General features: G+C 32.4%; 1 protein-coding gene across 1 annotated transcript; it reads left to right on the forward strand.

Annotated features, from left to right (window-relative positions):
• The first annotated feature begins 511 nt into the window (after positions 1-511).
• Positions 512-1,676, forward strand: LOC103578218 (uncharacterized). The gene is made up of 2 exons (XM_014443388.2): positions 512-563; positions 640-1,676. Exons 1-2 carry the CDS (start codon positions 512-514, stop codon positions 1,674-1,676), a joined length of 1,089 nt encoding a protein of 362 aa, XP_014298874.2.
• Positions 1,677-14,490: the final 12,814 nt, after the last annotated feature.

Below are 14,490 nucleotides of genomic sequence, written 5' to 3' on the forward strand. Positions count from 1 at the left end.
GTCTGATTTTGGCCTGGAAAAGGAATAGTACGGGCAAAAACAGATTAAATTCCTATATAAAATAAATACGATTTATAAACTTGAATTAAAGAAAAAATATTTGAATTTATTAAATATTAATTAATCAAAATGTTTTTACACAATTTGACTGTAGGCAGAGGAATTTAATTTTCATGAAAATTGAAATAATTTAGTCTGTTGAGGGTCCTAGGAACGAATTCTTCTTATTTATTTTTTTTTTTTCCTTTTACCTGGGGTATAGAAAATTGATTTATATAAAAATTTATCAAATTTACTTTGCTGAGGATCAAAGAAATTGGCTAAATCAATTTTTTTTTATTCAATTTGGGTAGGGGTGTAGAAATTCCCTTTCTTGTAATCTGGCTGGGGGTATAAAAATGAAATTGCAAAAAAATTAATATCTCGAACCTTAAAAGGAATAAATCAATTGAAAATTTAAATAAATAAATGCCCCAGACTCTTAATATAAAAAAATTTTAATATTTTGTCCATGCATATTCAAGATCCACAGACGATGAACGGTTTTAGTGGAAAGTCACGAGGTAATTGCTACAATTCAAATTTATAATTTTTTAGTGAATTTTCTGTGTTTAATTATATGGTTTTACGTGGGAAAAGGCAGAAGAGCACGTGGCACCCGTGGTCGACCAACAGCTACATCAGGCCAGTTACAGTCTGGCTCCGTTAACAGGCCAAACACCTGCTGCACGGCGTCACCAGCGCGACAGCTGCCTGTTGCCTTTAATATTGAAGTTCCTGCACCTGAAAACCCTGGATCTGTTGCCATACCGCCACCAATGCCTCATCAGCCACCTGTCACCGTCAATAATGAAGTTGCTGTACGTCAGAACCCTGTACCTGTTGCCACACCGCCACCAAGGCCTCATCAGCTACCTGTTGCCGTCAATATTGAAGTTGCTGTACCTGAAAACCCTGAACCTGTTGCCATACCGCCACCAATGCCTCATCAGCCACCTGTCGCCGTCAATAATGAACTTGCTGGACGTCAGAACCCTGTACCTGTTGCCATACCTTCACCAATGCCTCATCAGCCACCTGTCACCGTCAATAATGAAGTTGCTGTACGTCAGAACCCTGTACCTGTTGCCACACCGCCACCAAGGCCTCATCAGCTACCTGTTGCCGTCAATATTGAAGTTGCTGTACCTGAAAACCCTGAACCTGTTGCCATACCGCCACCAATGCCTCATCAGCCACCTGTCGCCGTCAATAATGAACTTGCTGGACGTCAGAACCCTGTACCTGTTGCCATACCTTCACCAATGCCTTATCAGCCGCCTGTCACCGTCAATAACTGGCTTGTCGAACATCAAGGACTCATCGTTAATGACATGCCACCACCAAGGCCTCAACAGCCACCCGATGCCGTCAATGACGGACCCGTTGTCGTCAATAATGGACTCGTTGTGCCTCAAGAACAGGCTGGTTATGCCATGCCACCAAGATTTGTTCAGCTACCTGGTGCTGTCAATAACCAAGCTGTTGGACGTCAGGAACATGATGTTAATCCCATGCCGCAACTGCCTCGTCAGCCACTCGCTGTCCCTAATAATGGACCCATTGTACTTCATGAACAGGCTGTTGATGCCATGCCTCCAAGATTTTTTCAGCCACCTAATGCTGTCAATAACTGAGCTATTGAACGTCAGGGACTTGATGCTCATGCTATGGCGCCCCCAAGACCTCAACAGTCATCTGTTGCCGTCAATAATGAACACGTTGTGCCTCGAAAACAGGCTGCTAATGTCATGCTGCCAAAGTCTGCGCAACCTGTTTCGAGAAGGACTATGAAAACTATTCGTCGGTTCAATTTTAACTACCAACAGCTTCTCATGAAAGTGGATAAGGATGAAAATCAGCCGCAGTTACAATCGCAGCCATAACAATTGCACCAGTTACAACCACATCAGCAACAACTGCAACAGGTACAACCATTCCAGCAACAGCAGGAACTACAACAGCTACAATCATGTCAGCAACAACCACAGCAGCAACGACAACAGCTACAACTATATCAGCAACAGCAGCAAGTGCAACAGCAGCAGTTACAACCACAGCAACAACTACAACAGCTACAACTATATCAGCAACAGCAGCAGCTACAACCATATCAGCTGCAACCTTCTCTTCCTACTGTTGCCCTGAAATTCGTTTTGCAGCAAGCCTCATACCCTCCCGTCTCTTCTCAATTGACATCTTATTCATGGCAAACATCTCAAATCTGTCAACCTCATTCTCACCCCTATTCATCTGCTCCATATATTTATCCACAAAATTAATATCCAGCGTATTGTCCCCCCCCCCCCGTTAATATCAAAAGTAATATGAAAAAAGCAAATGTTTTATTTTTTTTCCAATTACTTGTGTGCCTCAAAAATACCATTTTTACTAAAATTATAATTTTTAATACTACATTAAAATAACGTATTTACTACTTAAATATCCTTTATTACCAATAATCACTACAATTACTTTAATTATTACCATTATTACCATTATTACTATTATTACTATTATTGTATCATCATAATAAACTTGAAATTAAATGTTCTTCTTACTCATTATAAAAATAAATATTTTTATTACAATCATTCTGCAATGTATAAATATTTTATATTTTGCTATTTTTATTTCTTTTTCATTTGTTCCTCTTCTTTTTCTTAACTTGTTATTTTTTGTCTTCTCAACTTTTCTTGACATATTTTGCATTTTGCACTTTCTCTTCAATGTACCTTTGTCCTGTTACTCTGTTTTTTCACTATTCATGTTCTGTTTCGTCATTTCATTCAACTTTTTTATGTACTCACATATCTCTTCCTTTGGCTTTTTCCTTAGTGTTATTGTTGGCAGTTGAAACAGATGATAATCGTAAGTAATTAAATATTATATAATTAAATAAGTTTTTAATACAAATATTGTAGATTATTTATGACTACAAGTGCAGTATTTTGGTTGAAACAACATTATTTAAATTTTTTAATTGTAAATCAACAATTATTTTATTAAGAAATTATTTATTTATTATGAGTAACATTATAGTAAACAGATCATGAAAAACAACAAGTCCTAACAATATATTTATTTACAGCAGTTCTGAAAACAAATACCAGCAATTACATTGGCCAGCATGACGAAGAAACTGGGGCCACCTAACGCAACGATCTTCAGAACATTCACTGAATGTGAATGTTATCTCTGGTTAATGCCAGCGAACTTGACTGATGGTTTCAATGGTATCTTAACATTGAAGCTCTGAAAATTAATAACTGTGGTACAGCTCTAGCGTTGTTCGAAGTTTGACGCCATTTGATAGGAAATCATATTCGAAGCCCAACAAATCTCTGACCCAAGTGGTGATCCAGTGTCTAAAGTTCTACGTCGGATCATTGGTTAATACTAGTCTATTGAAAAAATCGGGGATCGAATCATCTTTAGGTAATGATTTTATTAAAGCACACAAGTATTCTGTGGACATTGTTCTCCAGCTCGTAATTTCCAATTCCCAATTACGTCTTGTTGCAGCAGTCTACATAAAAATTCCTTAGACGATCTTAAGAAATCCTGATCAATGACTCCGAAAACGTTTTTGGCAACTGTTCGACCCTGAACTGCATCCTCTGGTAGTCGGTCTGTTGTCTACGCTAGAACCTCTAAAATAAGCACAACTCACTATTGAGATTGGATGCCGCTTAGAAGTGATAGCTTCCTGCTAATATCTGTCGGAAGATTTTAAACATATGCTCACTAAGGCAATTTGACATTATGGTAAGTATCATTTTTTTTTAAATTACTAAACTTCATCACAATAACAATTAATCTTTTTCTTTCAGATGTTCCAGCATGTTTACGCTTTAGAAAATAATTGGTATGAAAGCGAATCAAAAAACATTAATAATATCGTAAAGACATTGACATACAATTCCATTCTGGGTAACAAATTTCTATTCCTTTTAATTTGGTTGCTCTTTCGATTCTATTGAAAATATGACTGTGTTACGTCCTGGTAGATGTTTTGGCGCTGGCGTAATTGAGCGGTTGATTTAAATTGGACGTAATGAAAACTTACATATAATTATAAATAATAATTAAGTATGGGTTGAACAGCCACCATTTGGTGGTTGCAATAAACTGGTTTTTGATTATAAATATTATTTCATATATCTAAATCCGATTTATTCAATTATAAGGGTATAATTTTGAGTAATGTGAAAATATACAGTTGAATTAATTTATAAATTGTTAGTGTACTCTTAACAATAACATTGAGAGGGTGAGAACGAAGTTGAGGTTTTAATATTGAGCCTGACTGCTCTCGATGATTCTATGTTTCAGACTGCCTTCTCTTGATCGAGAAAAACTAGAGCCACTCTTATCAATACGCTTGGGCATCAGACCCACGCATCGATTCATATGGAGGGGTCATTCGAGATAACGCATGTTCTCGAATGATCCATTATAATATTTATTGAAAATACTTAATTCTCACGATCTCTCCGCTTTTGTTACGAACAAATGAGTCACTTATCTATTAACAAAAGTTATCTTAAACAGAATAGATGTTTGTGCAGCTGCACGTCTCGAAGATTTACTCGAGGCGTCAGCGCTTATTTATATTTGATAAAATATAGAAAAATAACTTTATCAATTATTACTCATATCCTTAATGTTCGAATATCTTAAATAATATTATTCTATCATTATATTATATTATTTTATATAATTACTGAAATACTACGGAAATTACTTGGTTATCGATATTCGATACAATTAGTTAGATTTCAGGTCGGTAATTAGGGAAGTAAATGCCCACGTCATCTGACGTACAGGCTAGGACGTAACAACTGTATGAACACCTTTTAGGATACTGAAAGTGCGTTTCAATATGAATTTCACTTATTCATTGTGAACGTTGTTCAAAACCGTTTCATTGATGATGATAAATATTTTACAATGCTTTGTATATTTTATTTGATGCATGCCAGCTAGAAAAAAATGTAACGTGGCTTCAAATTGACTTATTCTCATAAATAAATTTTTTTCATTCTTGAATGAAAAGCTTTTAGGATAGTAGAAGTGCGTTTTAATACGAATTTTTAATTATTCGTCGTGAATGCTGTTCAACACAATGTTTTTAATAATAATAAATATTTAACATCGTATTGAATATTTTATTTGATGTATTCCAAATAGAAAGCGATGAAATATTGCTTCGATCTGACTTATTATATAAATATATTTGTTGGATTGTTACATGAACAGCTTTGGAGATATTAAAAGTGCGCTTCAAAACGAATTTTATATATTCGTCATGAATGCCGTTCAGAACATTTCTATTCATAATAATAAATATTTTGAGATGTATATTTTATTTAATGAATACCAGGTAAAAAAATAATGTATTTTTGCTTCAATTAAACTTATAATTCAAAATATACTTATCAAATTGTTGAAAGAACACCTTTCAGGATACTAAAAGTGCGTTTCAATATGAATCTCGATTATTCGTAAAGAACGCTGTTCAAAACAATTTTATTTATAATAATAAATATTTTACAATATCTTGTATATTTTATTTGATGCATGCCAGGTAAAAAATAATGTAATTTGCTTCAATTAAACTTATGATTCTAAATATGCTTATCGAATTGTTGAAAGAACACCTTTTAGGATACTAAAAGTGCGTTTCAATACGAATTTCGATTATTCTGAAGGAACGCTGTTCAAAACAGTTTTATTTATCACATGTGTAATTATCACTTGCTGAAATATCGCAATATTTTAATATCACACTGTAAAAAATTTTGGTGTAAAAAAGGCCCCTGAGAACTTTACACATTCGTGTAAACACTATCGTGTGAAATAACGGTGTAAAATGTTATCAGTGTAAATTACGCTTCAGTGTAATTTTAACATGGTGTAATATATTTTTTTTTACACCATCCTGTGATTCCTTTCCCAAAGAAAAATAATTATATATAATTATAATACGACTCCATATATAATCAGATCTCCAAATTAGCCAGATCTGTTCATATATAATCATATGTGATTATATAATCATATGTGATTATATAATCATGCATTAACGACTATAGTCATTTTTAAAATCTCATTTAAAATATATGTAAATTATTAATAAAGTAATTTCATTAGGATTTATTGTCTTCATGAATATAAACGTCGGTTAAATTTAAATTAAAAAAAAAAATTACTATCGGTTACCTATTCTTTTACTGAGGGGTCACCTACCCAATTAATGTCTCACGTCGATGCTGCTTAACACTGGTTATTGCTAGATTCGAGTCTGATCCTCTAGTCTGCTATTCACATAATTAAAGAAATTCATAGCATTACTTAACTGAAATAATCAAATTCATACTTCCTACGTAAATGCCCAGAGAGGAAAGTACGACAGGCCCGGGCTTGGCCCAAGTATGTAGGATCTTAGGCCAAGCTTATAAACCAGCCTTGGCCCAGCTTTGAAGCCTGGAATAACACAGGGCCAGTCCTGGTTGCTAGACCTGGCCTATGCTTCGTTGCCAGACCTGGCTCAGACATCGACGAAACAAATAAATTTAATTAAAAAGTATTTTATTATTATTAACCTCGTAGAGTTCATGATCATTAACGTTTAGACTATCTAAGGGAGCTAAATGATGTGAAAAAAACGGGGTGAAAATTCTGCTGGGCTCTAGGCGCGAACTGCCGTGCTGATTGCTGGGTCTGAAGGTTAGCTACTGGACGAACCTACTAATGTTGAACTGATATTTTTATATGATCTGCTTATCAAACCACAGGTATAGCCAAACTTAGGTAATCCTACCTTGGCCCAAGTCTGGGTTGCCATTGGATGGCCAAGGCAGGTGCACCCAGTCCAGGCCCAAACCTAGGTTGCCATTGAATGGCCAAAGCTAGGTTACCCAGTCTTGGCCCAATCCCGGGTAATCATTGTAACGGCCAAGGCTAAGTTACTCAGTCCTGGTCCAGACTCGGGTAATGATTGGGATGGCCAGGACCGAGTACCCAATCTTGAGCCAAGCATGGGATAATATGGGTGTGCCAAAGCTAGGTTCTCCAGTGTTGGGCCAAGTAGGGCTCCGTAATTTAACTTGGGCAGCTCCTGCATGGGTAATGCACCTAATGATAAATTTGGTTTTGTACATAAATTACAATAGAATTCATTAGATAGATATAATCAAATCTTTCTATCTATAAACTTGCAAATATCTCCATATAAATCAATAGATTTATACTTTTGAACTGGTGCCGAAACCTTTGAGCATTTTTTAAATAATGGGGAACTAAGTTTGATTGATAGCTGACAAATAAAAATTTTATAACATGAATATTAAAATTGTCACAATATATAATATATATATATATATATATATATATATATATATATATATATATATATATATATATATATATATTGGACCTATGTACATAGTTTAATATTTATAGGTTTCATATCAATGAAGTCTGATCAGATCAAATCATACGTAGACATATATAAGTTTATATCAGTCATGTCTAATGAGATATAATTACATATAGACTCATATATCATTATACACAATTCCATGTATACCCATGTATAATTATATACAATCCCATTAATGATTATATATAATTGTATATGATCTTATATATAATCAGATATAATCATTTTTCATCGGGAATTGCTATAATTTTGATTAATGAGCAACAAATGATCATTGAACATTTTTAATTATTTAATCAATAACAATATTAATTTTGTTTAGATATCAAAAAGATTTTGAGCATTTGAATAATATTATAATTATTTTGCTAAACTCAAAATTATTATAAATTACACGCTAGACGATGTAAAAATTTTTAATTCACACCCCCTAAATTTAACACGATATTTGGTATTAGTAGAGGAGACCGTGGGAGATCGACCTTCACCCATCGGATAACCAAGCGAGAAATATTTTTTATCAAATATAATTTATTAACAAACATGCCTATGATGGCTTGGCTATCAAAAAATGTTCATGGCTATTTTTAATTAAATTAATTTTAATCCATTTTTTTTCATCACCTTCACACTTTTAATAACCGAATAAATTTCATTTCAACTGATAGTTTTTAATACACAGAATATGCCTTCGTAGGCTTGTCTATTTATTTCTGTGCATGGCTACCTGCAAAGCAGATGTAAACAGGTAAGTCAATATAGGAAACTGTAGTGTTCTGATAACCAATCGAAATTGGTATCATAAATAAGATATTTTAATTGCAAAACTAATCGTATAAGCCTGTCTGCAAAAAATCTTTATTTATTATAAAAATTATAATAAATTTTTCAATTTCATTTTTCTATGTATTTTATATGCTTTGTAATAAACACTTTGAGTAGCATAAATGTACTAAATTTTTTTTTACCCTATTGATGAATTTTTCTTATTTATTACAATAAAATATTATAAGTAACACTTATTCTTTTCCACTTTACGGCATTTATTAAATTTTAAACAATAAATAAACGAGCAACCAGCAGCAACTACGTGACTGCTCAAATATCGGTACGAAATTTATAAAGTACACAGAAAAAAAAGATTCCTTGCCGGAAAATTGAAATATTAATTTGAATAAAGAAAATAAACACGACCGTCTTTTTTTCCCGCGTAATTTTAATGTAATTCGAATGATATAGATAAATCGCTTTATCTCAATATTTGTCAATAAAAAAGAGTTTAAACTATGAAAAGACACAAATTCAAGTCAAGATCTTTTTAACGATAGAAAATTTATTAATATTAACTAATTTTAGTATGTAAATATGGCGGGACCAAAATCTTCCTTATTCTCTTAATAATATAGATTATTCTTTATAATATATTTTAAATAATAAATATAAATTTTTTTATAATTTTAAAATTTTATAATTTAGCTGCAAAATGGAAAAAAAATTTAGTTGAATTAATTTTTTTTATTATTAATATATTTAACAATTTATCTTTCATTATTTTACAGCCGTAAGTATTTCTAATATAATTAAATTAGAGCTATAATAAATAAGAGTTTAAAATTACTGTCGACTGTGATAAATAAATGCTGTCTCTGACACTCACATGTATGCGAGCATGCGCACTCGGATACATTCAACGGTCAGGTAGCGTGCAGCTGCTATGTTGTCTTGTTCTATTACACGGACCTCGGCCGCTCTACTTTCTCTCTCGCACCTATCAAATAGCTCCAATTTTAAAATTTTATATCCTGACAATAATATTTCATGAACGATTTTTTGCAGACAGGCCTATACGATTAGTTTTGCAATTAAAATATCTTATTTATAATACCAATTTCGATTGGTTATCAGAACACTACAGTTTCCTATATTGACTTACCTGTTTACATCTGCTTTGCAGGTAGCCATGCACAGAAATAAATAGACAAGCCTACGAAGGCATATTCTGTGTATTAAAAACTATCAGTTGAAATGAAATTTATTCGGTTATTAAAAGTGTGAAGGTGATGAAAAAAAATGGATTAAAATTAATTTAATTAAAAATAGCCATGAACATTTTTTTAAAGCTAAGCCATCATAGGCATGTTTGTTAATAAATTTTATTTGATAAAAAATATCTCTCGCCTGGTTATCCGATGGGTGAAGGTCGATCTCCCACCGGCTCTTAGACTATATAATTTTTATACGAAAATTTTTCCACCGAGTGATTTTACACTACACAGAGTCTAAGAATACTTTACTGTGCTTATAAAAAAATACAGAATTTATTAGCATAAAATATATTAGGCATCGAATATCTGTATGCACACGATTTTCATGTTTTTTTTTTGACGTTTGATACTTTATTAAATGATAATTAGACGTAAGATATTTGTTTATGTGTTATTTTAGCATTTATATTTTTTTTCGTAATATTATGACTGTAATACTTAGTCATGACACTATTCCAGATAGAAAGCAATTAAATATTGCTTCAATTCAATTTATTATTCTAAATATATTTATTAAATTGTTAAATGAACAGCTCTGAGATTAGTCAAAGTTCGTTTTGATATGAATTTTAATTATTTGTCATGAACGCTGTTCAAAACTATTTTTATTTATAATAGTAAATATTTTACGATGCCTTGTATATTTTATTTGGTGCATTCCATCAAACAAGTAACGTAATGTTGCTTTAATTTCACTTATAATAAATACATCTATCAATTGTTGAAAGAACACCTTTTAGGACACTAAAAGTGTGTTTCAATGCGAATTATAATAATAATTATAATATTGATGTTAAAACTGAGTGAATAAAAAGAATCACTTTTTTCGCGTTCAATCTGCGTTTACTCCGATAATTTTTTACAACGTATTATTTGTTGTCTTTTGAAAAAAGAAAGAAAAGAAAATATACACTTCTATGTGTAATTACTTCAACATTAACTTATTATTTAAAGTTAACACGATTTTGAAGTGTAGATGTGTCACGTAACGATTCAAATTATTTAATTTTATTTAGTTATAAGTTAAATATTTAGATTATATATTCGAATTTGAGTCGTTACGCGGGCATTCCGCCATGTCGCCGATGGAGACAGCGGTCCGTGCACGGCGCTAGCGCATACGCGCTGAGTATGAGAGAGCACGTGTGTGAATTAATTTTATTTTATAATTTCAAAATACAAACAATTGATTTTTATAAATTTGAAGTATTTGTTTATGATTTTGGAACCGTTGGGTTGCATAATTCCGCGTAACATTATGCCCCAACAATTGTCTAATATGTTATTTTATTTAAACTTGTCATCCGACTAAGGATGTCAGTTTGGTTGAAAATATTGACCGCCGCGTAACGGTAAATCGATACCTTGGCGATATTTCCGACGCCAATTTGATGAAATTTAAATAATTATTATTTCAGTTATTAGATAAGATAAAAATGGGCATAAGTTACAGATAGATAGCTCATTCATTAAATAATTATCCATGTATCATTCAGGTATTGAAAGATTGTCTTTATATTTTATATTTTTAATTTAAAACTAGGCCCAGGGCTGATAAAAAATAATTATAATAGTAATTAAGGGCGACAGTGGCGCCAGGTGGGTGACGACCAACAGGTGGAGGTTGGGGTAATTAATTTAGAAAGATACGGGCTAGCATTGTGTGTAGACGCTGTACAACCGCGCATTTATTATTTATTCTGAGAAAAGAGGAAAAAAAAAAGATAATTATTAAAGTTCACCGGGTGAATGTGTTAAAATATTGGTTTCAATTCATTCTATTTTTGTTATTGAAGATTTTTAATTTTGAGTAAGTACTTTAAATTTCTTTCACGGCATATATTTTTCACGTGATAACCTCCCCCGGTAGTTGTTGGTCGCCGCGGCGAGGAAAATTAATTTATTAATAATTGACGCTGGATGATACATGATTTCTATTATAAATAATAGTCAATTATTATTATTGTTTATTATTGGTAAAAATATTTAGATATTTCTATCTATATATATATATATATATATATATATATATATATATATATATATATATATATATATATATATATATATATATTATAACGTAGAAAATCCATCCATTCAAGCATACGTTAATACGCCCGGATTTCCTTTGCGTTACAAACTTCGTTCTCTATCCTTAGCCTCCATTCTCATTATTATCAGGGCGCCAGGTAATTTTTTATCACTGGAATCACCAAACCAGTAAATCTTAAGAATTAGATAAATTTTTGATCTGTGGAATTATCACCAAAACCACGCACCTAAATAAAAAATAAAACTTTAACAAAATGCTCAGAACTCATAAGCAAAAACAAAAACAGAGACTGGAAAACTAAAAACAGAGTTACGGTATGCCATGATGTCGCTCAGTGTGTAGGTTTATGCAGAGAGGGAGTGGTCCGGGTCACATCATTCCAAATTCATGTAGATTATTGGTGAATTTGCAATTTTTATTAAACAACAACTAATCTAAAATCTCCATTTAACAATTAACAAAATACTGTAGCTTCGTACAAATAAGTCTTCTTTATAACAAAATACTGAATCTAATAATAATGGAATTACTCTCAACAAAAAGGTAAACTGACATCTAATCGATGCGTATCAATATATTAAAAATGAATTAATTAATTACTAGAGCTAATTTACAATCAACTAATATTCAGGAACTTAAAACAATAAATTACAAAGCCGATATTCTAGAACATTCTCTTCAACAAAACTAGTAAGACTAACGTACATGGATTTAGTATTGACGTCAATTAGACGACAATTGGTTTAATAACTAAACATATTTCTTATAATTCTTTATACAATAATATTAACAATAAATCGTGAACATGACTCTAAACTGTTACAATATCCTCATAATTCTCTCGGTTCTTAAATATTCTCTTTAATTAAAACAGTAGCATTATATCTCAAGACTCTGACTCGAACTCAATTAATTATTGATAATTATAATAATTATCTCATACCTGATCACTGATAAATAAAATATCGAGTAACGTCTTACACTATTTTAAATAATACTTCTGTAACTATACTCTTAATCTGTAGCTTTCCGCAATGCCATGAACTGTAACGCCATTTCTGGACACGTCTGCTCGCTTCGAGCGACCAGAGCTGAATGCTCACATCCGTACTCTTCGAAGGTCTCCCTTCGACTCTTCTTTTCTCAATAATCAAAATCCAAAACTAAATCTTATCATTATCTATAACTGACCTCTATATTCTAAATCCATAAATCAATTCCCAAACTCTACTATATCGATAACTGGAGGCTTATACCTCACCAAACGTACTCACTAAACCTGATTTTGAGTATGGATATCCTTGGTAGTCGCTCTCCTGGAACAGACTTCAGCTGGGATCGTAAACTTAAAACTAAGTGACCTATGACTTCCTCAGCAGTACAAGTGGTCATGACTTGTCCTCTAAGGCCTGTCAGACAAAAGCAATTAAAAATGACCAAACGGCTTCCACAACAGCAACGGTCACAATATTACTGTTGAGGCCTGCCAAACCAAAACTCAAAAACTGATCCCAATCTGCATCCATCAGATTCCTTTTATACTGGAGCGCTAGCATTTCAGCTAGACCTCTGCAATATACCAAGAAGTCTCATAGGGATAGAACTAGGTTCTATCATCAGATGATACCGGGTGACTAATTCAAGTCCCGCTCCACGGTAACACTGACTTCTCCACATACCTAAAATTCCAAACTGTAAACTAAACTCAAACTTTATCTCAAACATTAATCTCAAACAATATTTTATATTAAATTCCCATAATTCTGATTCTAAATCTTTACTATAATTTTTCTTAACAAAACCCATAACTGTAGCGAAACGTTACTCCATATTTAATTCTTAAACTATAACTTAAATCCAAAATCTGTATCAAAATCGTTAATACCTGTACGCTAAATTCTAAGTCTTGAGTTACCATGCTCGTAAATACAGTAAAAATCAGTTGGTGTTTGTGACGTTCACTCTGATTTGACCCTTATACGGAAAATAACGTCACTATATATATATATATATATTTTGATATTAATAATATTATAATAATAATAATAATAATAATAATAATAATAATAATAATAATAAAAGTTGGAAAGTCCAAAATTGCACACCTCAAACGCTCATGTTATAATAAAAAATTTTTAAGAGCCTCTAGTTTTTATTTGATAATTGCACGTGTTATGTCCGCCGCTTAAATTTAAATTGATTATCCGGGATTTCTCCCTTTGGTAGCGATAAAAAAATTTAGACGAGCGATTTGGAGGTTGCGGACAACATTAAAGAATACGAGGAAGAGTTATCTTCCTATAATTTATTATTTATGGTGGATCTTTTACTTCGAAGTAAGAACCCAAACGTCTCCGAAGAGACTGATGATGTAGTGTAGAACCAGTTATCTTAGGAAAGAATAGAATTTAGAATCTTTCACCTACCTTTCGATATTTCTTTCTTTCTAGTCACGGCAGGTTAGATCCCTCCAGAACGTTGCAGCTCACTCAGCTTCCTCCTGTAGGATTTGGTTGGATGAGCGCGGCTGGGGTTGTAGGATGTAAACTTATGTGCTACTCTCGAATGAAACTCGGAAGGCTGAACTTATGGTTTTTCTGCTTTTTATTTCTGATTTAGTTACAATACACTTGTACACTGAATCCTTTACACTAATTTTTAACAATTGATATTTTTAAGATTATTGATTATTCACGGAAATTTTATAAGATTTTTATTTTATATTTAATGCGTCCTTTTTACACACCCGAGAGGTGATTTTATGCGCAAAATAACTCAGACCGAGATGGAATAGCAAATACAAGTGATTTGCGTCACTATTTCAATCGGACCGGAAGTTTCTATTAATCGGTGAGGATTTTTAATAGATAAAGAAGTCGATTATTGCTTTTTCAACGCCTAAGCGG

The sequence above is a fragment of the Microplitis demolitor genome, chromosome 6, assembly GCF_026212275.2.
Source record: "Microplitis demolitor isolate Queensland-Clemson2020A chromosome 6, iyMicDemo2.1a, whole genome shotgun sequence".
NCBI lineage: Eukaryota > Metazoa > Arthropoda > Insecta > Hymenoptera > Braconidae > Microplitis > Microplitis demolitor.

Bases quoted from the DNA above. Each gene is read 5' to 3' on its own strand.
- LOC103578218 (XM_014443388.2), top strand. From the start codon at position 512: ATGCATATTCAAGATCCACAGACGATGAACGGTTTTAGTGGAAAGTCA. The intron at 564-639 runs GTAATTGCTACA...ACGTGGGAAAAG, and splicing joins TTTTAGTGGAAAGTCACGAG to GCAGAAGAGCACGTGGCACC.